Below are 24,645 nucleotides of genomic sequence, written 5' to 3' on the forward strand. Positions count from 1 at the left end.
TCCACTTGAGGATGATTTTTCTAGCTTGCGTTGTTAGAGAATTCGGCTTTTTTTTATTTATAATATATATATATATATACATTTTTTTTTTCTTTTTTGGTTTTCTGCTTGTATTTTGTTCCATCTATATTTTATTTCTTTCTGCAAAACTGTGAAAAATACAGTACTTATAGATCTTTGACAAACATATAGATGCTTTTGTCGCCTTTTTTCTTAATTTTATGAAAAGCTTTGCTTTTTTCCCCCTTACTATATATATTTAGCTTTTGCCAGAACAATGCAAATCCTCTTCTTGATGTTTCTTTCTTTCTTTCTCCTTTTTTTTTTTTTTTTTTTCCACAGTTGTCGGATTTAAAATCTATATGTTATTTAACTAGCCATAACTTTTTAGATTAATTAACACAAATATAAATTTTTGAACTTTGGATGAAAGTGTTGTAGCCCAAGAAATAGTTTTATTTTCTTGATCTTTTGCAAGCTTATAAAATTAGTATTCATTATTTTATCATGCAATCTATATTTATTTTGCTTATTTAGTCCTAATTAATCCTCATTAATTGACATAATATGAGTAAAAAAATTTCCTTTATCAAAAGATTTAAAAAAAAATAAAAATTAACCAATTTCTATTCCACCAAAACACCTTTCGTTTTTTGCTTTTTGTACTTTGTATGCTGTATTTTTGTTCCCTCTGTTATATCTTTCACGCCATCCATTTTACTAAGTCTGCAGCTTTTCTAAATTATCATGTGGGTCACAAAGACAAGGAAAAACGGTATTTGCCAATCTGTTTGTGGAAAACCTAGAACCAGCAATCACTAGCGGTAGCTGAAGAACATGCTGTTGTGTAAATTTTTTTGACTAAAGCCATGCTGCAAGGTAACTGAAGGATTGGTAAGAGCAAGGGGTTTTGGTTTTCTCCTGTTAGATTGATCAGGGGAATCTGCTGTGATTGAAGAGTACCATATAATACCAAAAGCCTTGCTCTTTCCATTCTCTTCAGCAACCTTGGTAGAGTGGATATTGTCCTAAAGTTGCAGAACATGTACTGTACTTTGATCACTGGTGATCGCTGGTTCTTGGTTTTTCCACGAACAGACCGCCAATGAAAGGAGGACCTCAAATCTCAGAGCACAATTCAAGGAGACAATCTTGCAATGCCGTTGGATCACATCAAGATGTATGGCAAAATCTTGTAAGAATTAATTTGCCCTTAAATCATGGACATGATTTCTCTTGTTTAGTAGTCTTTCCCTTAATGGCTTTATAGCCGTTGTTTATGACAGTATATATTATGTATGTCCCTATGTGATCAGAGGAAAAGTTTTTGACTAGTTTGGAAAATTAGAAGTTTAAAAGATAAAATATTTGTGGTTGTGTTACTTTGATCGGCATCAGCATCTAGTGTTGTAGCTTTTTGTTAATCATAATTTCATAAATATTTATAATGTGGTTGACAAAGAGACACACTAACAAGGAAAACTGGTATTGCCAATCGGTATGTGGAGAACCTTGAACCATCAATCACTAGCGGTCGGTTACAGTAAATGTTCTTTGAGTTTGGGACTAAGCTATGTTTGCAAGGTAGCTGAAGAAATTGTCTAGTTCGATTCAGAGGAATCTGCTTTGACTGTTTGCAATGCTCGCAAGCTCTCTGTTTTGTTTCTCTGTTTCATGTTTATATAGAAGATAACGAAGAAACAGAGGAAAACAAAAAAAAAAAAAAAACAAAAAAACAAAACAAAAATGGAGGCCTTACAACTCCTTGCCCCTTTAACCACCATATCATGTGAAGCAATATTGTGAGCTGCCATAGCAGACTCCTCTGAATCGAACTGAAAAAAAATTCCTTCACTCTTTCCACTTTGTTCTGCAACCTTGGATGATAGGAAATCGTCCCAAAGTTGCAGAACATGTACTGTAATTGATCGCTGTGATTGCCGGCTCTTGGTTTTTCCACAAACAGATTGCCTTGATGCCCCTTTTTCTTGTCAATGGATCTCTTTGCCACCACATTATTACAATTCAGAGAAAGGTGTTTTTTTTTTTTTTTTTTTTTTTTTGGGTAAACCAATTCAGAGAAAGCTAGAGCATCAGATGGTAACCAACATTGATACAAACACATATCAATACCTTGCTTAAAACTTTGATAAATTGGATATGTTACCTAATATAAATTTAAAACCCATATAATATTGAGCCAAAATTAAAGATACGATAGAGTATGCTATAAGCGTAGTTAAAATTATACTTTTTGTATAATATTAAAATGATATTTTGATAAATAAATTAACGAGTATATTCTTTTTCCATTTTTCTAAGTAAATCAATGAGTATATTCATGCTTATTTTCGAAATATAAATAAGACGTCAAACTTATTAATCAAAACTATATATAAATATTGGTCAAAATCAATCGCAAACCATATGGTGGGATTAGAGAGTATATATGTATATATATAGAAAGCAAACACAACATTGATCACTGGATGGTTAATATCCACATTTTGTGTGTGTGTGTGTGTGTGTGTGTGTGTGTGTGTGTGTGTGTGTGTGTGTGTGTGTGTGTGAGAGAGAGAGAGAGAGAGAGAGAGAGATCCACTAGTAGATGGATTTTAGACTGATCCAACTTTGGGTAAATGAATTTTTGGCCCAATTAAGCCCAGCATCAAGCACGTGATGCCACAAGATGAATCCATCAAAGTCCGAGCTATAAATAACAAGGTCATTTACTTATAAGAAAGAAATTTGAGATTTTCGGGGTTTTGCGAATAGGGAGAGAGAGAGAGATGTCGATACTGTGGGAGAAGAGCGAGACATGGAGATGGCTAGTGAGGAAGACGAGGGACTCGAAGCCTTTCTTTTTAGCATTCGCCACCGTATGCGGCGTCGTTCCGGGTGTCATCGGCTACTGTGTTATGCAGGTCACCAATTCCCGCAACGAACAGCTCGAGGCCCAACTCCGCCGCAACGCCCGTCCCGAATCCCTCGTAACCTTCCTCGCCCTCCCTTTTCCTTTTTTTTTTTTTTTTTTTTTTTTTTGTGCGATTTAATTTAAATCTGTTACTTTGTTTATTTCTGCAATTCCTGAAATCTCCGTTGGTTGTTTGGTTGCCCAGAATCCCAAATATTAGCCAAAAGTAATTTTGGATGCTTAATGATTAGTAAACATGTGATACCAGACATTAGATTCAAGATTTCACTTTTTGTTCTTAAAAAAATTTCTTCTTTTAAGTAGAAGAGGATTAACTTTTCTTTTTGTTGTTTTTCCTTAAGATTCCTTGTTAAGTCTTGTCTTATTTAGCACTACTTGATTAGACCCTGTTTTGTTTTGTTGGAATTGGGTTCCTAATTACACATAATACCAAACTCAAATGTATGAAAATGCAAAAAGAAATAGAAATACAGGTAATATGTAGGAAAACACTGTCTTAATTTTGGAAGTAAAAGGCATGCTTTTGGTTTCTGCATAGAAAACACCCAGTGCTTACAGCTTCTGACATGTTTGATAATGTGAACACAGAAAATGGGGCAAGTGAATAGGGAGAGACTGGCTGAATATCTAGGAGAGCTGCAGAGGAAAGAGGACACAAATGACCGTTATGTTGCTGCTTTGAGAGGAGAGACCTTGACTAGGAACCCATATGTCAGAATCCAGCCAATTCCAAAACAAACTGACTCTCAACCTGATAATAAAGAACAACACAAATAAGATGGGATGGTGTCTGTTACATGTTTGTAATTTGTTGTCATTTTTAAATGCTATGCAACATCTTTGTTAGCTGTTTTCCTTTTTGAATATGGATGGAAGTTGTATAAATTGCCTGCTGAAAAGTGTTGCCTACTTTTTGAAGTTTACATGGTTATTATCTCATCCACTGTTATTTTTAATAGCATTAATTAACATTTTATATATTCTATCAATTTCGTAAAGTGTGATAATTGTCAATCGGGTTCTATCTTCAACTGTTGGAATAATTCATTTTGAATATAACCAATATATTGGTATGTGTTTGTACTTCAATCCTTCTCTCTATCATAAATATGGGATTTTGTTTCTCATTTATCGCTTTTTTGTTTCTCATTTATCGCTTCTGGGGACAAGTTACAATGCAAGAAATTGTTCTTTTCCTTTTGATAATATTTAATTTCCATATTCACTGTAAGATTAAGAACATTAGTATACAGCATAAAGAAAACATTGAAACATTGATATGTACATGCTCGAACCTATAGATAATCAACCAAATGAAAAATGAAAAAAGAAAAAGCAAGCAAACAAAAGAATTAAGTGTTTGATCATAACTCTTTCAAGATATTTGGATGTTTGGGATAAGAAAAATCTTGGGCCACTCTTTGGCTGTGCCCTTTTGGCAACATTCTTCGAGAACCCAAGAACATTCTATGATCAAATTCTGTAACGGTGTTCTTGGGAGGAAGTCCGGCAGTTCTTCCAGACCAATGCAGGACACAAACTCTAGGGATTGAAGACACGGCATTATTCTGTAAGATAGATGACGATTCTCTGACTTACACCCTCTGGGTATGCTAACCCATTGCTGCAATGCGTCCATGCGTTCAAAACGGAGTTTCTTCAATTTTGGGAATAAAGTATTTGATGATGGCGATGATGGAGAGTTGATGAACAAATGGTTATCATCAACCTGTATACCTAAAAATTCAGATCCCACCTTCTCTACTTTCTCCAAAGCCAATATGTCAAGCGTTTCAAGGGATGGTAGTCTTCCCAGAGGAGGCAAAACCTCACAACTACAATCCAACATGACTAACCTCTTCAAGGTGGTTAGAGACATCAGCCAACTTGGGGAAACCGTAAAGCCCTCAAAGAAAGCTATTCTCAAACTTTCCAAATTTGGATGCGGTTCTAAGGCCTCAAGTACATCCTCATGGATTTTTCTGCTACTGCTGGAAAAGTAGAGTGTCAGGTTGAGCAGCCCTTTCTTATTCTTAAGTGGTGCTTGCTTTGCATCTTCCACGTGCTCTTCTGCATCGCCTAATCCTCGTATGTAAAGCTGTAGAAGATTGTCCAAGTTCCACAAATCTCCCAGTTTGCATGCTTCATTGTTGTTGCTGTTTGGTACTCGAAACTCTTTGATCATCCCAAGCGAAGACAATCTGCTAATTCCTTTTGGTAACCAGCGCAGACGGTAAGATGCAAATGTATAAAGTTGCCTCAAAACTAATCAACTTTCCTACCGTTTCAGGTAAGCTTTCAAGACTATAACAATGGAGAAGTCTCAAGGTTTGCAAATTACACAAGTTTCCCACTGTGTTTGGCAGCTCCTTCAGTTCAAGATTATGAGACAAATTCAAATATCTCAAGTGTACTAATTCATCGATGTTCTGCGGAAGCTCTTTGATGAAGCACCGACTCAGATTTAATGTCCTGAGACATTTCACATGCATAAACTGATCGGAGCTGTTTATGGCAGCAATGTTTGAGACCACCAGAGTCCGCAAGTATTTTGATTTCAGAATTGGAAGGCTCTCATTTGCCTCAGATGGAAACAACAAGTTTAAATGACGAGTTCTCCTGCCATATAATTGTTGAATATTTTCAATCCTAGTGATGGAGGATTCATTTCTGCTGAGAAACTGTGCAAAATCATGAACTATATCATGCATCTTACATCGGACGGCATTCCATTCAATATCGTTTTCAAAATCTTGTAAGAAAGACCGCATTGCTAAGCTTTCAAAACACTTGAGAGCTGCCATTTCCTTTTCCGCAATATCTTTCTTCAAATCAAGGAATCCCTGTGAGATCCATTGTTGGATCAAATCGTCTCTATCAATCAAAGTGTCTTTTGGGAAAATGGCACAATACGGGAAGCAACGTTTTACTGCAGGGGACAAATCATAGTAACTCAACAGCAATGGAGAGAAAAGATTCATGTCTGCATAGTCCAGGTCCCATAGCTCACTCTCCAACACGTCTTGCCATTCTTTTGTGCTCATTTTGAAGTACATGTGACTCCCAAAGTCTTGGCAGCAAGCGGCAAGCCAGCGCACTTGGCTGCAATTTTCCTACCAATTTCTTCACTCTTTCTCTTTTAATTTATCTTTTCTGGAAAATGCTACTTGACTAAACAATAGCCAGCATTCCTCTTCAGACAACTTTTCCAACTCAGTCAGATGATCTGGTTCTCCCATCCTAAGGGCAACTTCCTTCTTTCTTGTAGTCAACAAAATTCTACTTCCTGAACCACCATACAATTGGAGAGCTTGTTTTAGTGGTTCCCATTTATGATGGTCATAAGTCCACACATCATCGAGAACAAGAAGAACTTTCTTATTGCTAATAGATTCAATAAGAGTTTGCAGCAAAGCTTCCAGATCAACCAGTTTTGGTTCTTTACCAGAGAGTTGTTCAATGATTGTTTTGGCAATCTTGGCCTCATCAAAAGGATCTGAAACACACACCCATATTCTCTTATCGAAATGAGCCTTGACCTCATTATTATTGTACACTAGTTGGGCAAGAGTTGTCTTCCCAATTCCTCCCTTCCCTACAATAGAGATGATGACCAGGAGGTCCTTCTCTTCTCCGCTTGCGCACAATAATTTGCTTATCAGATTTTCCTTCTCCTTATCTCGACCAAGTACTTTAGAAACATCAACAATAGAGGTAGTCCTTGGTCGTTCAAGCTCATTTATGGCTCTTGTAGTTGTGTTAAAGTTGTACCTATCCTTTCTAATGGCTATATCATCAAGTCTTCCATTAAGGGTTTTTATCTTGTGAGCAATATCAAGACGATAACCCAGTTGGCTGACTTGGCTATAAGGAAAACAGGGGAAGAGGAAAGACAAGCATACCTTCTTCTTGGTAATAGACCGAGAATTTTGAACTCCTTTTGCTTGTCTCTCAATGTTTGATTTAAGAATGGCAGTGCTCCACTCATCCAATGCATCATCAATTTCGTAGGACACATCTTTGAGTTCATCTAGCCATCGCCTCACCTCTTCCTCCCTCAATTGTCTCTTCTCCGCATCGACAAGCACAGCTCGAACGGCTTGGAGATTGGTTTCGAGGTTCGTAACTTCATTTTCAACTCCCATGACCAATCTAATATCTGGTTCCACCTGTTGACGGATGATTGAAAGCAATTGGTCTAGGAGTGCAGAAACCACAGCATCAACCATGTTTGGAATGGTAGAAAATGGAAGAAAGTAATAGGATATGTATGAGAAACGATGATTCTATACAGTACAAAAAGGTTTGTCTGAAATACCAACAAACTGAAATTAATAATACACACACACACACACACACACACACACACACACACACACACACACAAGACAAGGATGGATCAACTAGCGTAATGCCGCGTTGATGCAATCAAACCCGGGCATGGTCGAGCTTGGAACAAGTCAAAAGAGGCAAATATGTACACCATGAAGATATAAGATTTGCTTTATTTGAGCCTATTAATTAATTAAATATGTAAATATGTTCTTACGTCTTCTGCACCAAATCAATTAACTTACAATACCATAATCGGCAATGTAAATTATATATGTTATTATTTACTGCTGTTGTATTTTTCGGTGAATTAAGTTTGGTTCGATCAATGATCAGCTGGACTATATATAAAGAAAGTGTTTTTCTTTTTGGTCCGGTTCAGTATATTTTCCCAATCAACCAACTTGTTTTTCTAGAGAATTAGTGTGGATAATTTGGCATGCATTGCTTACCAAAGAAGCAAAAGCAAACCATTTACAATTCCAAAATACAGCTTGGATGGCATAGTTGTAATTCGAAAGATCAACTCAGATTAGCTGGCTTCCTAATATAATTACTCTTTTTTAATGTTTGACTTTATATTTTGTACTCAATATGAGGATGATAACTGCGTTATAAAAATTAAAACAAAAAACAATGTATGCATTGCTCATCATATTTTTTCTCTATTTAATTATATATTTACACAGACATCTCAATGATAAAAATTATTATTATTCTTTTTAATGATGATTAGAGTTCACATCCCACATTTTTAATATCAAAAAATAAATAACAAGATTCCTCATAATGGCTTATATATTTTAACTATAACTTTTGTATTGTACATGCTTGAGAAAAAAAGAACACAAAAAGATAAATAAAAAATGGTCACCTTCGAATGTGAAGGATGAAATGTCCATGGATGCTTCTCGTGAAAAACCGCACACAGTCTACAGAAATCTATTGTTTGAAATTTATGATTCTTATAAGAGTGATTCTTTTTATAATTCTAAAATTACTTTTTATATTTCCATTCTTTATACATTACTACATAAAATATATAAGAAATGTAAAATTATTTAATACAGTATTATTTATTCCTAAAATATCTTTAATTCATACCATTCAAAATTTCAAATGTTTAGTTTTGAATTTATTAACGTTTTCATTTTATTTAGATGTATACTTCTGAAAATGCAATTCTTTTTACATAAGGGACTGTATTTAATATCTGTGTATACATACAATATTCGACAGATAAAAGCTAAACAATATAATGTTGTTTGGATGGAACTTTCTGAACTATTAAAAAGTTCGGTTTTAAACTTCTAAATAAAAAATGAATTTTAATATACCAGATCAAATATAACTTCGTGGTTGTTGGTAAACCATCTTCGATTAAAAAAAAAAAAAAGGGCATGTTTCATAATGTATGGTATTTAATATCTGTACTTACATAAAAGGTTCGATAGATAAAAATTAAACATTTCAATAATGTTCGAATGGATTCTTCTGAACAATTAAAAAATGTTCAATTTTAAACTTCTAAATAAAAAAATAAATTTTAATATATCCGAACTGGTCGTTCGTAATCACTAGAAAAAAAAAATCCAAACTAAAATAATCATCATAAAATAAAAAAATAAAGAAAAGAACTAAATATATATTACTTTTTCATATTTTTGAGCTTCCATACTTTATGAATAATTGTTATCTCTGTAATCCTAATTTTTAATGGAGTATAAGATAGATATATGTTTGAGAAAAAGAATGAGACTTTATAAAGAAATTATTTAAACACGTTTAGTTAACAAATATCTTTAATAGTAATTTTAAATGTAGATAAAAATATAAATCAATAATAGAACTATATTGAGTTCAAATGGTAATGCAACTAGAAACTCATTTTTTATAAATTTTAAACAATCCAGATTTTTTATTTTCGTTGAGATAAACAATCAAAATTAATAGATATCTAATAATCCAAAACCATATTCAATTCAATTTATACTCTGTTGACAAAAATAAAACTGTTAATTACATTTTAATATTTTTAATTTGAGAAACTTGCACCATATTTAATTTTTAAAGTGGACCATAAAGTTTAATTTTGTTGCATTTTGCTCAAAATTTTGTCATATTCAACTACTATTAAAAATTATAATTTGTTGCAATTTAAATTTTTATTCTTTTAAAAATTTCATTTCAACACTCCTAACCTCTAACTATTGGTTGTCAAATATTTGATTAGATCAAAATGCAATGTTTAGATTTGTTTTAAATTGGAGAATCTAAAATGTAATGGCCTAGTTGATACCAATTTGCACAGAAATACATTAAATAGCTATTTTTGAAATATAAAATTTAAAAACCATCGGAAACCAATATGGATTAGAGCCCAATAATATTAAATGAAATATATAATATTTATCATTTAAAATTAAAAAATATTTACTTCATATAATAGATATGTATTTGTATATATACCAATATGATAATGTTTATAATTTTCAATAACAAAGTTTTGTTTTTTTTCGTGTAAATATATTTGTATCATTTTAACCATTTTCAATCTTATAAATATTTTGAAATAAATTATCAGATAAATTAACCCAAAATAAAAACTTGAAGCTTGGTAGAAGCCAGCGATGATGTCAGTATGTATGCTACTTTTAGATTGAGGAATTGTTTACTAAACCACACAGGTTTAGGGAAATTAGGAATTGTTCCCTGAACTTTCAACAATCCAATTAGGAACCCAAAACCTCCATTGTTATTTGTTTTGAACTTCTACTTCGCGGGTTTCTTATAATAAACTAGACAAATAAAGTCTCTTCGCTCAAGCCAGAGACACATATATAAGGGTTTCGAACTTCCTTTACTGCAAGTATTGGACATGAATGTTCTAAGAGCAATCTGCTCCAACATATGCCCTCTCCGTCCAAAAGATCGCAAATTTATACCCAACTCGTTACGTATCTCCTTTCAATCCGTTCAAAACCCTAGCTTTTTCCGCCATTTCCACTCCACGAGTAGTCACCTCCGCTCTGAACAGTCGGGTTTAGGCATTATTGATGAGCCCAAAGCTCGAAACGACTCGAGCACAAGTGGTAAAAAGACTCGTGTTTGGAGCTTTTACGACCCTGTGTCCGAGAGAACGGTAACGCAGAGAGTTAGCGACAATGGTGATGGACAAAAACTGGAAGGTGAAGAAACCAACATGGGTTTGTCGAGTTTTGGAGATGGGGTTGAGGATTTAGCCGAGGAAAGGACGAAGAAGACGAAACTGGGATCTGGGCCGTTGAGCTTTAAGGGCATAGTGGGCAATAGGAAGAAGGGGAAGCATAAGGTTTCTTGGGTATGCTCGGGTTGTGGGTTCGTTGCCGGGCAATGGTGGGGGACTTGCCGATCTTGTCATGCTGTAGGTACAATGAAGCAATTTACAGACGTGAACTCTGGTGAAAGGAATAAAATTACTGGGTTTGAGGTTTCAGAGGAAGCGGTGCGTTCTTGGCTCCCTCGGTATAATGAGGATCTTCCAATGCGGTTGACGGATGTGAACCGGGATAAAAATCAGATGGATTGGCGGATCGCTTTGTAAGTTGTTACTTTTTTTTTTTTTTTTTTTTTTTTTTTTTGGATTCCTTGTAAAGTTGTGGCTTTTTTTACAATAAAGGAAATTTTAAGGTTATTGGAAATTTTAAGGTTATCTCAAATTAATGGGTATGTTGGAAATAGCTGGGAGGAGATTTTTTTTAATGAATGAGAAAAAGCGTCATCTACAATTAACAAATTCTTTTGTAACTTCATATCATTTGGTAACTTTAGTTCTGAAGTTCAAATTGTCGAATTGCCAGTGAAATCTGTTGGATGATTCTTTAAGTCGATAATTATGGGTTTAAATCGGGATAGGTTAAACAGGTTTTGGAAAATCCTGAACTTTGTTGATATTGGGACCGTGAGACTCAACCCTTTTGCTGCTTGGTTTATTTAGTTTTTTTCCATTCAACCTGTTCTAGTAACCTTGTTAATTTCATAAATTCTACTAAGTTTATTTTATTTTATTTTTTCCCGAATTTGTTTCATGCATTTTCTGAAGTAATCATTTGCATCAAGAAAGAAAAATGCTGAGTTTTTCTCCGTATTACTTTTTATTGGAAGAGTTTTGGTAGTTTTATTTAATATGTGAAAGTATTATAGTTCTCTGGATGGTAGGAAACTTGCATCATTCATTCTTACAGAGATGTATATCTTATCTACAAGTTAATGGAGTTCATATGTTTACTTTGTCCCAGGGATAGAAGTTTTACTTCTTTATGATTTTATACATGCTTACTAGTATGCATACTACTTAGGTCTGGACCCTTCGGAGATGAAGTTTCAACAGTGCTCGGTGGTGGACTTGTACCAGGTTCTGTCCAAGTTATTTATTTTTCTTCCAGTAATTACCAACGAAAAATATTTGTTTCTGCTTCAACCATTTTTTGACTATGATGGAAATTTATCTGATAATCATTTTTATGATACTAAAACTTGATATTCCAAAGTCGTTATCGTGATCACTCAATATAATTTGCAGTCAATCCCTTTTCACGAGCTATTTTGTCTGGACATGTTGATCTTACTTACCTATATTGAAAAAAGTGTCTTAGTTGCTTCTCCTTCTTTTATATTTTATTATTATTGGTTTTGTTTTGTCAGCACTTTTAGTGTAGACATTCAATTTCATATTTCATGTGATTGTCATTAAATATTTCAACTTTTATCTTTTTTTATTTGAAGGTTCTCTGGTTTTGGTTGGGGGTGATCCTGGTGTTGGGAAGAGTACACTTTTGTTGCAGGTGGTAATGCATTTTGAGATTGAATTTGATTTAATTTATAGCATAGATGTGACTTCATGTTGCTGAGGATAATTAACCTTCTACACCTTAGCTGTACTTAAAGTTATCTTTTCATCTATTCATGCTCTTTTGCTCATCTTATTGAATACTACTGAATCATAAATGTGGAAGATTGCTGGAAAAATAGCTGAAAGGCATGAACCTGGTAAAGCAGCTTCGGTATTGTACGTTTCTGGTGAAGAGGTTAGCATTTTGTCTAATAGTAGTCCATCTTTATGCTTGCTTCAAGGCTCCCCTGCATATAATATAATATACAGTCACTCATTAAATATTAGCATACGAATTTCTTAACAAATAGCAGGTGTGTAGATGGGGCATGAAAATGAAAAAAATTCCCTATTCATAGGATTTTTTAAATAACTTTTGCTTTGTATGCCTAAGTGTATATATGTGTGTGTATATATATATATATATATGTATATTTAATTGGCAAAAAGTATTTTTTGATGTTAATTCCTATTCGACTGTCAAGTATAGCTTTAAAGCTTTTGCATTAGGGCGGGAGTTATTTATGCTGGTTCACTTTTTGGAAGCCTATAATATGTGGAGAGAGATTAATCTTCCATGATCTACAAATCATGTCTTTCTTACTTTAGCAGTGTTATGTGGGTTAACTCACTTTGCTTTCTGGTAGTAGAGTCTTGAGCAGATTGGAAACAGAGCTGACCGTTTGAGGATTGCAACCAAGGACCTTTTCTTATACTCGAGTACTGATATTGAGGTGGAAAAATCCTGGATTACATAATTTTGCCTTTTTAATCAACATTTACTCTTATTCTGTTTTCTTAGGGCACACGCAACACACACACACACACAAAAAAGAAAAAAAAAAGAAAAACGCATTACTCTTATTCAACTTATAATTGTTATGGACCTACATTGTGAATTTCTGTATGCCATCTGAAAACTCCTTGAGCAGTGAATCAGCTATAGAATTTTATGCAGAGTTGATGTAGCATGAAGATTTTCTCTTTTTGGAATTCAAAAATCACAAGACTCCTGGACCAACTAGATTAAACAAAAAGCGCTTTGTCTAGATTATATGAAAAAGTCGTATTATATAAGATATATTTCCAACTTTAAATTTTCTTTTGCCTTGGATTTAGGGAAGAATTATGATAAGAACTTAGAGTCCATATGCTTACTATAAGATTATATATTGTACTTTAGATATTATGATCTGGAACATTGGTAGATAAAGCAAATTAATTGATAGTTTTGTTTTATTTCAGGACATATTAGATACAGTTGAGCGTTACTCCCCACAAGCTTTGATTATTGATTCAATTCAGACTGTTTATTTAAAAGGAGTGACTGGAAGTGCTGGTGGGCTATCACAGGTTTGACTTTTTACATGAAGCCTACAACATGTGACTTATTACTGTCAGTTAAATACTCAGTAGCCTGTTTCTTCTTGATGATGGTTATGATTTGTAGGTACGCATAATGTTGTCCTGTTTCAAATTTAAGTTTTTTCCCACTTTCAACGATTAGATTCTTGATTTGCCTGTTAAGAATGAGATTCTTATATAGTTGAAATGTTAGATGGTTCTAACTGTACCAAGATGAAACTATGAAAAAGTACCAATTATGCATTTTTTTTTTTTAACTAATTTTATTTGTGACTATATTTGCTGATGATGACACTGCTTGTTCTGTGTTAGGTAAAGGAATGCACATCAGCTCTGCTGCGTGTGGCGAAGAAGACGAATATCCCTGTTTTTTTGGTGAGCATATATACTTTCAAAGATTTTGGTTTGTGTTAATTGTTTCTCTCCATAATTCATAATTATTATTTGGATTAGGTGTAGGACTCCACCCAAAAAAAAAAGGAATAATAACTGAATCATGGTCTTCTACTTTTTGTTTGTATTTCAGGTTGGGCATGTAACAAAATCTGGAGACTTAGCTGGACCTCGTGTTTTGGAGCATATTGTAGATGTTGTTTTATATATGGAAGTTGGTATCTTTTTACTATTTTTTATCGGATAGATGGTACATTGTAGAGCTAAAACATGAATAACTTTATATTTTTAGCTCATAAGTAGAATTACACCATCTTGTGCATCATATACTAGAATGTATAAGTACACTATCCTATGCATCATATCTTATGTGCACATTTTAAGAAAGGTTAGCTGGATGCATGACATTGATTGCTGGTATATTCATGTCAATTCACAGGGGGAGAAGTACTCATCTCATCGATTACTTCGATCTGTGAAGAATCGTTTTGGATCTACTGATGAGGTATGCATTAGTGACTGAGGCTATGACTATGATTAATATTGTCTATTCCGTGCTTTTGTTTTTCCTGGCTACCAATATGAATCTTGGTTTTACATTTCCTTTTTTGGGTTAAATAATACGCAAAGATATGTTAATTACGAAGTGTTTAAGCAGGGGCTAGAAATATTACATATTATTTCACCATCTTTGTAAAATGAAATTAAAATTATGAGCAAGGACTTATATAATAGGTTTGATATGCCAGCTAGGAGTTTTTGAAATGTCAGAATCAGGACTGCAAGCTGTTTCAAACCCCAGTGAGCTTTTTTTAAGTGAGCAGTACTTAGATTCAGAGGTTTTAGCCGGTTTAGCTGTTGCTGTTATCATGGATGGATCTCGAACTTTTCTCATTGAGATTCAGGTGACTCTGCTGGACACATTCACAGCCTTTAAAGTATTTTTATGCAGAATTTCGTTGAGTGTCTGTTGTATTGACTTGACATTATTCACGTTGAACTTATCTATGATTCATGTATCCCAGTACCATCATTAAACATATCAATTTGAGTATTACGCTCTTTTTGTAGGCATTATGTGCATCTATTTCAAGAGTTCAACGGCAGGTTAATGGGATTCCAGCAAGTAGAGCAGACATGATTATTGCAGTAAGTATTTATTTGAATTTATGTTAGACTTCCCCATACATGTTGTTTTAAGTATCTTTTTTTCTTACCCCTCGATTTCTCTTATATTTAGGTTCTTATAAAGCAAGCTGGGCTAAAACTCCAAGAGAATGTAAGTTTGCTTACCATTTTACCTCTCCAGTTTAGTACAATAGCTATTTCTTTTGTGTGGCATGTAAGTTGATATTCTGTCATTATTTCTGGTAAATGTTGGAAGTATTTGAAATCTCCTGAAGGAAAAATGAAAATTTTCAGAATGTTTTTATAGGAAGGAAGTTTGAAAAATTATAACGAAGTTGGGAAAAATATTTATAAGAAAGAAAACCCTTGCAGTGCTGTTCATTAAAATTTCAAACAAGAAAAACTTAAGAATTCACTTGATTATTTCAAATACAATAATGTTAAATTGTTGTGCTCAAGGCCATTCAGGTTGACTTGGGGAGATTTTTTGAGGGAACCTGTTATTATGATATGGCTGGTGTTAAATGTTGTTGTACATCAAGTTTTCATGGTTTTATAAAGATATTTCTATTGAATTTTGCTTCAATGTATAGGAGAAAAGACCTTACACCAAATACTTGCTTCCTCTGAAATGACTTGAAAAGTTATCGAAAGAGATACGACTTAATGTAAATCAAATTATGGGCATCAATGGTTAGTGATTCATCATCGATTGTGCATGTATGTAAAGAAGCTGATTCCATGACTACGAACATCAATGATCTAATTAAAGTTGCGTATTAAAATGGTAGTTTTGTATTTCTTTGCATATAATAATGCGTTAGTGTTTTTTTTCTTTTTGTTTTTTTGATTGAAAAGAGTTCTTAAAGCATGTAGGAGGGATGTCATTTGTCCTTTTATTCATTTTGTTAGAAGTAGGATGATTTTCATGGACAAACAAAGTATTAGAGTCTGCATTAGAAGACAAATGGAATTATTTTGTTTATTGCTAAAGCTCATACCTGCTCAACCACTTGTTGATTGTTCATTTTTTATTGTGTTTATGCCAAATGCAGTTGATCTTTATTGTTAGTTAGTTTTATGTGTGTGTTTGTTTTGTGTTTTTCATTCAATATCTTTACCGTGTTTTTATCATTCTAGGCTATCTTTTTAAATGTTATTAGTGGGTTGACGCTCGAAGAGACTGCTGGGGATCTTGCAATAGCTGTAGCAATATGTAGCAGGCATGTGATCTTATATTATAAAAACTACTTTATATTGTTATTCACTTCTTAACTAAAATCTCCATATATGAGCTTTCTTTGGAGGCTTCTTAACCACGCACTTTCCCTCTGACCAACAATATAAAAAATAAAGAAACATAAGAGAGAGAGATCTGCAAATTTTGTTTATATTTTTTTTTCTTACTGATATTTTTGATTTGATCCTTTATCGTCAGTTTCTTGGAGTTCCCCATTCCTAATAACATTGCATTTATTGGTGAAATTGGACTTGGAGGAGAGCTCCGCATGGTAAGTGTATGATTTATTGTTATTGCAATTCATCTGCCTTTTAACCACATTTCCGATGTTCCATCTTATTGAACAGTGGGTACTGTTTCTAATTAAAATAAAGAATTGGCTTCTAGAGCGGGAATATTTAGGTCTAGATGTTGTCTTCTTTGATTGCTTGATAAGACATTATTGTTATGTGCTTGATATAGAAGTGGCTTCTGTAGCGGGAATATTTAGGTCTAGACGTTGTCTGCTTTTATTGCTTGATAAGACATTATTGTAATGTGCTTTGATTATTTTCCATTACTAATAAGAAAATTATGTTTGTTGACTTCCTGTCGCATATAATCTTTGTGCACAATGAATTGGAAATTTACTGGGTCACATATAACCGTTTGTCTCTTCCTTGTTATGTGATTGTCTACCATGTGGTAATTTGCTTTTTCTCATTTGTTTCAGGTACCGAGAATGGACAAAAGGATACACGCAGTGGCAAAACTAGGTTACAAAAAGTGTATTGTACCAAAAGCAGCTGAGAAATTCCAGGCAATTCCAGGTAGTGACAGTATGAAGGTCATCGGCTGCAGCAATCTGAAGGAGGTTATAAACATTATCTTCGCATCACGTTGAAAGGAAGCTATCTCCTGTTTACAAATTTTGTCAAAGATTTTGTATATAATTGAGTGCGGTGTAATTCTCTCTGTCATTAACGGTTAAAAAATAGTGTTCGACTTTCATTAGTAGTAGTTTTGTCGATAAATATTTCCATTCTACACATCATGCAAAATGTTAAAATAGTTATATAAGGCTTCCAAGTTTCTAATTTGTCTCACTTTCTTCATTAAAGAAAGAAAATCTTGAAGAAAGGACCATTACGACTTGCACAAGCAAAAAGAGAATACATAAACAAGCAACAAAGGAAAAAAGTATTCCCAACTTCCGATTACCAATTTGATCCACAAATATATTAATGGATACATTGGTACTGCTTAACCTAGAATGTCTTACCTCTAATATTTTGCTATACAGCTATGATTACCAAACATTTATCTCTTACCAAACAAGGGCTTATTCACCCTAAAACCTCATAAAACACCACCAGATTTAGGGCGCCATATAGGAACTTTTGGGGGGTGGGGGGGAAGAGAATTAATAGCATGTCACTTCGCTTAGACATTGTTGTTCTCTTTAGGGCCGTTATGCGCTTCTAATGATTGGGATGTTGTATCTTCCTCTTTTTGGTCTCCAAGGAAATGTTTAGAATTAGGGTCCACAAAGCTTGGCTGATTTGTTGAAGATAGTAGCCTTGCCCACATCCTGTCTGTTATCACTACCTTGTTTTGTCTCTCTATCACCCTCTGCACCATAACAAATATTCGGCTTTAGCATATAACTGCACACAACTAAAAGTAGGAAACATTTTTCAACAGAGAAAATAAAAAATAAAATATATATATATATATAAGTATAAATTTTTTTCTGAGCAATTAGTCCATCAACTGAACGATCAGCTCTCAGCAAAAGTAAACAAACAAAAGTAAATTAAACAAGCAGCAATAATTTATCAAAAATTCCATTATGAGTAAGAGTGATAAACCACCTTCTGAATGCAGGCAGTGTCTTTTTTTGACTAACTAAATAAGAGGCCGAACATCAATAAAGAAAAAATTGCTAAGCATAATGAACTTACATTAAATGGTATGTAAGCATGCCTTCCATTAACTGGGCCAATTGTGAAGCCTGTGTATCCTGCCATCGCACCATGAATCGCACTGTGAGCAAGGAGAGTGCAGTAGACATTATCTGATGCATTGCTTGGAACAGCTCGGATCATGTATGTTGGATCTGTCACACATGAAAAATTAATTGCTCCATTAGGCTACTGCTCTAGGATGTTCACTTGTACAAAATGATAAGTTACCAAGGATCGTAAGCTATACCAATATATTTGAGATTTATAGTCAACTTTTGCCGCTTTGCAAAGTAATCCTACAGCAGGAAAAGAGAAAGTATTAATAAAAATAAACCTATTGATGTGGAAAATAGGTACGTCTACAACATGAGAAAGTAAGGTTCTTCTCCATATGAAACAATGAAAAGCCACTGATATGAATATAATCTTTGAATAAAAAAAATGACTTGATTCTACATGCATTGAATAAGAGTTTTCAATGGAACCAACACATTGGTCACCATGACCACGTTATGGTATTACCGTATCTTAGAATTTTTTATCCTGTCTTTGCCCTTGTTTTCAAAAGTGAAATGGAAAGTAGATAAAACCAGTAGCTTATGATGCATTTAAGATAGGGACGATGCTAATCTGGATCTTAATTTGTGGTAACATGCATGGCAGAACAGAAAATTACCACAACACCAACCAACCAACACACATTCGACATGGCAAAGAAAGACTTAACAACAATCACAGATAAAATATTGCAGCAAGCACACCGTAATCTTCTGTGATAACCACAGACAGAAACACTTAACAACAATCACAGAGAAAATATTGCAGCAAGCACACCTTAATCTTCTGTGATAACCACAGACCAACATCTTGGAGTAGCTTATTTCCAGAAGCATCCTGCCGGTGCAAACTACGCATACTTTCAGAAAGAAGATCTTGGCCTGCACCTTCTGCTATCACTATAACCATGTGCCCATTCTCTTTGAGTCTCTTCTCAATGTATTCCAAAAGTCCTCCTCGCCCTTCAAGATAAAAGGGTGATTCCGGAATCAGGCAACAATCCACATCTCGGCTGGCAAGAGTAGCATACATAGCTATGAATCCTGCATGTGTAGGTAATATTGTAAGAATACTAGAATCACAAGGGAATATGAACAAATACAACCAAATTTCCTCTTCTAGTTGGATGATATTAATTGTTGTTGATGTTACAGAATCATGCAATTATCGATGGTATTCAAACATACAGTATTAGTTTATAAAGATGGTTTATTTGCATGTATTAACCTGCACAACTTGTAGAAGCCATAGCCATGCTTAATAAAATCAACCAAACATGAATAATTTGCTAAAGATGAAGAATCAGATTTTTGGCAAGGCCAATTGTTCTTATCTGTCTAAGTTGTAGATGACCATGGGATAACTCTAATCAAACCTCGTAATCACTTTGGACTCTTCAATGATGACAATGCAAGATAGGGCTGTATGAAGTTGTTTAGGTATAAGTAAAGAAGATCAAGGACAATAGCAGTAAAAAGGAGGGAGAAAATGAAGGCTCCAGAAAAGTGATAAGTTTATTGGTTGATTTTTTTGGTAAAAAAGAGTATTAACACAAATTGACAGTGTATAAAGGAAGACATAAAATTCGATACAGCCATTCTACCCCAAAAAAAATTTAAAACAGCCACTAAGTAGAACCAATATGGCAACATATCACCATCTTGCAGTAAACTTCTCATACAGTCAAGTTTCAATCACCCTCAGCCCCAAAACTATAATATTACTAAGAGGAAGAGAACTCACCACTGTAGCGACCCATTAACTTGACAACACCAATACCATTCTCAAAACTTTCAGCTTCAACATGGGCAGCGTTGATAGCTCGTTGAGCCTCCTCAACAGCCGTATCAAAGCCAAAGGATTTGTCGATAACCTGAATCAGAATGGGAATAACATCCAACTTGAGACACTTTGAAGATAGAATCATTCATTTGTATTGGATGGGGTTAGTGTTTCAGTCATATTTCAAAAGATGTCGTGTTATGATAAGTACCGGAATGTCATTATCAATGGTCTTTGGAATTCCTGCCACAGCAACTTTGAGGCCACGCCTCCTGATTTCCTGCACAGTTGAAGTGTTGGGTAAATACTAAAATCTCAACCAGCAATTGTATCTTTAGAAAAAAAATTATACTTTAAATCGCCTGATATGCTGTCAACATTGATTATCAGCAAAATTCCTAGCAAGTGCAGCAATCCAGATCTGTGACAGTTCCACATCAAACTGTATTACCTCAAAAATCACTGAAGCTCCTTTCTGAGTTCCATCTCCTCCAATTATATAAACCTGAAATGCATTGTGTCATCTTTTCTCAGGAGTCTGTAAATACAGTTTTTTTTTTTTTTTTTTTAACAGGACAGAACCAACCATGTATATAATGAATATATGGATCAAAACTTTGGCAGACAAAAAATACCTGATTAATGCCCCGGTCCTGAATGCTGTCCACTATCTTTGAGGTTTCATGACCACCACGAGATGTCCCAAGGATGGTTCCACCACGCTTATGGATGTTATTCACAACCTTTGGCGTTAAAGGGATCGTATTTCTTGCATAAAAACCTCTGTATCCTCCCTACATGTACAAAACCATCCCACAAATACAATACATTTTAACCACACATTTAAAGATATTCAGAATATGAATCAACCCCAAGGAAGTCATAAAAGCACACACTGCTTTGGGATCTCAAAAGGATATGAGAACAGAAAAATCGTAATAATATGCCAAGGAAAAAAATTCCAAGAATCTTCAATACGTTACTTGGAATGTGTCTGCATGTGTATAACAGAAGATTGTTCATACCTCTATTCCAAGAACTCTGTGGACACCATACATGTCATACAAGCCGCAAACTATTTCTCTAATTACTGTATTTAGACCAGGGCATAGACCACCACACGTTACAATACAGGCATACACTTCATCTGATTCAAAATAAACCTGAGAAACAGTTTCAATATCTGATATAATAGATGAAGAAAGAAGAAATGGAGGAGAAGATTTTATAAAAGATAAAACCTTCTGACGGGGTCCGGCACGTCGAAAATGTGTCCCCCTTGGGCTACTTCTATGAACAACAATCTGCATAAATGAAAATGGAGTAGAATCAGAAAATGCTGCACAAAGATATTCAGAAAATCCTTCCAAGTCACTATGATAACAACCACAAATGCAGAATAATAGGAAAATTTTCATTTTCCGTATTGATATAATCCATAAAAGCAAAGCAACATCCAAATGACTATATTCAAAAGATAGACCCCAAAAAGATAGTCACCTTCTCTGCAACTGTATCACCGACATTAACAAAATATTGCCTGCTCAGACATCAGATAAATTCAATTGTTAGTAGCTTCAATGTTGTAATATTAATTGAACCATCAAGAAACTCAAAAAACAATCAAACTTAGGATCATTATGATACTCACTTAACCACTGAATAAGAAGGATTATCTTGCAATGGATTGGGATGTGTCTGCATGATATATGATAAAGAAGAAATCTATATGTTAGAATTTTTTTGCCCATAACAGTATGCTTTTCCATAAACACAAAAAAATAATAATAAAAAATAAAAAAGTAAAGTGTTGGAAGATTGGAACCCGCATTTAGTCACCAAAAATAAATACAAAAAGCATATTACAAACAATTCAAAGAGACTCTTACATCCAAAATTATTAATTAACTGCTTTATTTCATAAATTGTTGCATTGTAAACAAATTTTTTGTTCCAGGTCCTTTTAATGGTAAACTACCTAGATGAATTCTACAAATCAAAAGTGTTAGCCCGACCAAAACCCCGCTTTCTTAGTTCTATTTTTTATTGCTAGTTTTCACAATTTACTTAAAAACAAAGAGAAAGAAACTTTGGAAAAAATAAATAAATAAAAAAGCAAACCTGTCTCCGAAATTTATGTGTTACCTATTCACATAAGCCCGTTAACTTCACAAAGAGCAACGTCAAATAATAATAATAACAATTTATCAACGAAATTAGCAACCAGCTATTAAAAAAATTAGTTTTAAAAGAAAAAAAAAAAAGTAAACTAATTTAAAAGAAAATCAGATTCTTTGAGATTCAATTCTGAATGAAATTTAATAATCATAAAAATTCTGTTTGGCTGTCGATCAATTAATATGGAAAAAAAAAAAAAAAAAAAGCTACTTTTTTTTTTTCTAGCTATAACCGACTATACTGTTTTTTCCCGCGAAAACAAAATGCAAAGCAAATGGCAAAACAAGAAACCAACTGAAAGTCAGTAAAGCATATATATAAGTTTCTACTGAAAAAGACACCGATCAGACCAGACGTCAAATTTGAAGAATTCACTTTCCTTTCTTTCCCTAGATTTTCTAGTCAACCTAGCGAACCGTTAAGAGGGAGAGATAGAAAGAGAGATTACAGGAAGATCAGGGATGTAATCAGATAGGTGAGGAACATCTTCAAGAACGTAGCCAGCGGGACCGGCAACGACTTTAGGCTCGGAATTGATAGAAATTCCCATTGTAGCCTTGGAATTTTCTCTGGGAGTGGAATTGGGAAGCGAGTTGGAGAAGATGTAGCGCTTGTGATTGGGAACTATATCAGGGAATGAGTTTGTAGGATCGAAGCAGCGGAAACTGGGACTGGTGATTGTAGCAGAGCCTGAAATGGTGGAATCCATTTTATCACAGCATTTGGAAGCAGTGTCGAAGATTTTGAGAGGCAATATTTGTAGCCGTCGATGATTGATCTCGCGGCCCTTAGATGTTTACTTAATAATAGTTTTATGTATTTGATCACCTCTCAGGAAATAATATAAGTCATTTTGTGGACTTTGTTTTTATAAAATAATAATTTATTTACAACAACCCCCCATTATGTTATTTATTTATTTATTTGTTTTTGTCGGAATACTAGAAGCTTGGAACTTCACTAGATTATTCAGAGGGATGGCGTGAAGGTGTTGGAACAAGGGTATAATTGTAAATCAAGAAGGTCGGTCTGAGTTTAAAGATTGTTTTGGAAGTTAGTTTCTTCATTAATATGCGAATCAAATTCGAATCTTCCAATGACGACGTTTTTACGTTGTGTGAATTTGTTGATTTTGCTTACTATGGAAATGAAAGTAGTACTTTTTGAATTGATTTCTTCCACTTGGAAAAATCAGAGGACGTGAATATGGACAAAAAGTGAAAGTGCATAGTATAAGGCGGTTTTTTGGTAATTATATAGGTTGATCATCAAAGCCACTCGTTTATGCATTCTAGTGCCACCCCCGCCAATTCTGCAACTGTAAAAGCGGAGCGCCCGACACCTGTCCCCACGCCCACTGGAATTTGCTGATCAAACCTAGAAATTTTAAATATATGCTATTTGCAATTTTTTATCTTTTTAGTATTATTATTATTATTTTTGCTAAGAGAGCAGTTTTTTTTTTTTTTTTTTAAACCAATCCAACTATCAACGTTTGCATCTTGATAAGATAACCGTCTTATTATAGAAACATTTAACATCTGAATTTTATTTAGTGCTTGAAATTAATTATATAACCTCAATTATTAGCGATGGATGTAATCAAAGCATAGCTTGAGAGTGAATAATATAGTATTTTATACACATGCCACTTGTTACCAAAGAAATATACGTGGTCGTGACATCTAATGGCATGCTTGAACTTGATAAGTGATCTCACCTATTGCAAAAAATAAATAATTAATAATAATAATAATAAAAAATCACGTTTCATCAGTCACTTTCATATGTTGTATATGATTAAACTAATGCAATACAGACGCATGGCAAACCTTGTTATAAACCATAGATTTCTTTCAATATGTACCAGATAAAAACTGTCATCAATGACGATATTATGTCAGCATGGCACGCTAATGAAGTATAAGTGAAAATTAAGAGCAAAACTATTAAACTAATTGGAAAAACAATATTAGATTCCATTTTAATATTTATATATACACATACAAATGCTTGTTATTCTATAGTGGGTGATGTCTTTCAAATTATGTGGACGCATCAAATTATATTTGATTTTGATAATTTACTGTTATAATTAATTAATTAATTAATTACATGCAATTACATGAGGGACTTCCACCGTACCTCCAATTAATTAATAATTTTTTCACTGAGCTGGTTTATTAATTGGTTCATTGAAATATATGTATGTATATATTTTGAGAAAGATTCATGATTGGTCAGAAATGGTTTCCTTTTTGGTTTTTATACTTATTTTCATCATGTTTCTGCAGGGTTGAACTAATAATATATTCAGTATGAGTTTCTTCTTTTTTCTTTTTCTCAATGTTGCTTGCACTTGGTCTGACTTTTATAGAAAATAAGCTACTGATTGGAAGGCCTTCTTCTTCCATGAGAA

At 33.9% G+C, this 24,645-nt stretch overlaps 4 protein-coding genes and 1 pseudogene across 4 annotated transcripts; 2 read left to right on the forward strand and 3 right to left on the reverse strand.

Annotated features, from left to right (window-relative positions):
• Positions 1-2,733: 2,733 nt before the first annotated feature.
• LOC107435044 (uncharacterized) lies at positions 2,734-3,924 on the forward strand. The gene is made up of 2 exons (XM_048467628.2): positions 2,734-2,990; positions 3,524-3,924. The coding sequence occupies exons 1-2, from the start codon at positions 2,790-2,792 to the stop codon at positions 3,710-3,712; spliced, it is 390 nt and encodes a 129-aa protein (XP_048323585.1). The 5' UTR covers positions 2,734-2,789; the 3' UTR covers positions 3,713-3,924.
• Positions 3,925-4,183: 259 nt separating this feature from the next.
• On the reverse strand, positions 4,184-7,586 carry LOC107435033 (putative disease resistance protein RGA3; annotated as a pseudogene).
• Positions 4,311-5,120, reverse strand: LOC125420951 (putative disease resistance protein RGA4). Its single transcript, XM_048468634.1, has one exon. The coding sequence runs from the start codon at positions 5,118-5,120 to the stop codon at positions 4,311-4,313; it is 810 nt and encodes a 269-aa protein (XP_048324591.1).
• Positions 7,587-9,940: 2,354 nt separating the features above from the next.
• On the forward strand, positions 9,941-17,341 carry LOC107435035 (uncharacterized). The gene is made up of 15 exons (XM_048475051.2): positions 9,941-10,846; positions 11,605-11,660; positions 12,032-12,090; positions 12,262-12,333; positions 12,788-12,871; positions 13,383-13,490; positions 13,815-13,877; positions 14,029-14,109; positions 14,335-14,400; positions 14,645-14,800; positions 14,967-15,044; positions 15,136-15,174; positions 16,164-16,246; positions 16,462-16,534; positions 16,976-17,341. Exons 1-15 carry the CDS (start codon positions 10,146-10,148, stop codon positions 17,144-17,146), a joined length of 1,890 nt encoding a protein of 629 aa, XP_048331008.2. The 5' UTR covers positions 9,941-10,145; the 3' UTR covers positions 17,147-17,341.
• Positions 17,342-17,421: 80 nt separating this feature from the next.
• On the reverse strand, positions 17,422-23,060 carry LOC107435049 (ATP-dependent 6-phosphofructokinase 6). Its single transcript, XM_016046588.4, has 13 exons — positions 22,675-23,060; positions 21,700-21,746; positions 21,549-21,588; positions 21,290-21,352; positions 21,074-21,211; positions 20,684-20,842; positions 20,500-20,553; positions 20,260-20,328; positions 20,010-20,139; positions 19,044-19,309; positions 18,457-18,505; positions 18,207-18,361; positions 17,422-17,874 (listed from the first exon to the last, which is right to left on the reverse strand). Exons 1-13 carry the CDS (start codon positions 22,933-22,935, stop codon positions 17,686-17,688), a joined length of 1,620 nt encoding a protein of 539 aa, XP_015902074.3. The 5' UTR covers positions 22,936-23,060; the 3' UTR covers positions 17,422-17,685.
• Between the last annotated feature and the right edge of the window lie 1,585 nt (positions 23,061-24,645).

This window comes from Ziziphus jujuba, chromosome 1 (assembly GCF_031755915.1).
Source record: "Ziziphus jujuba cultivar Dongzao chromosome 1, ASM3175591v1".
Lineage (NCBI taxonomy): Eukaryota > Viridiplantae > Streptophyta > Magnoliopsida > Rosales > Rhamnaceae > Ziziphus > Ziziphus jujuba.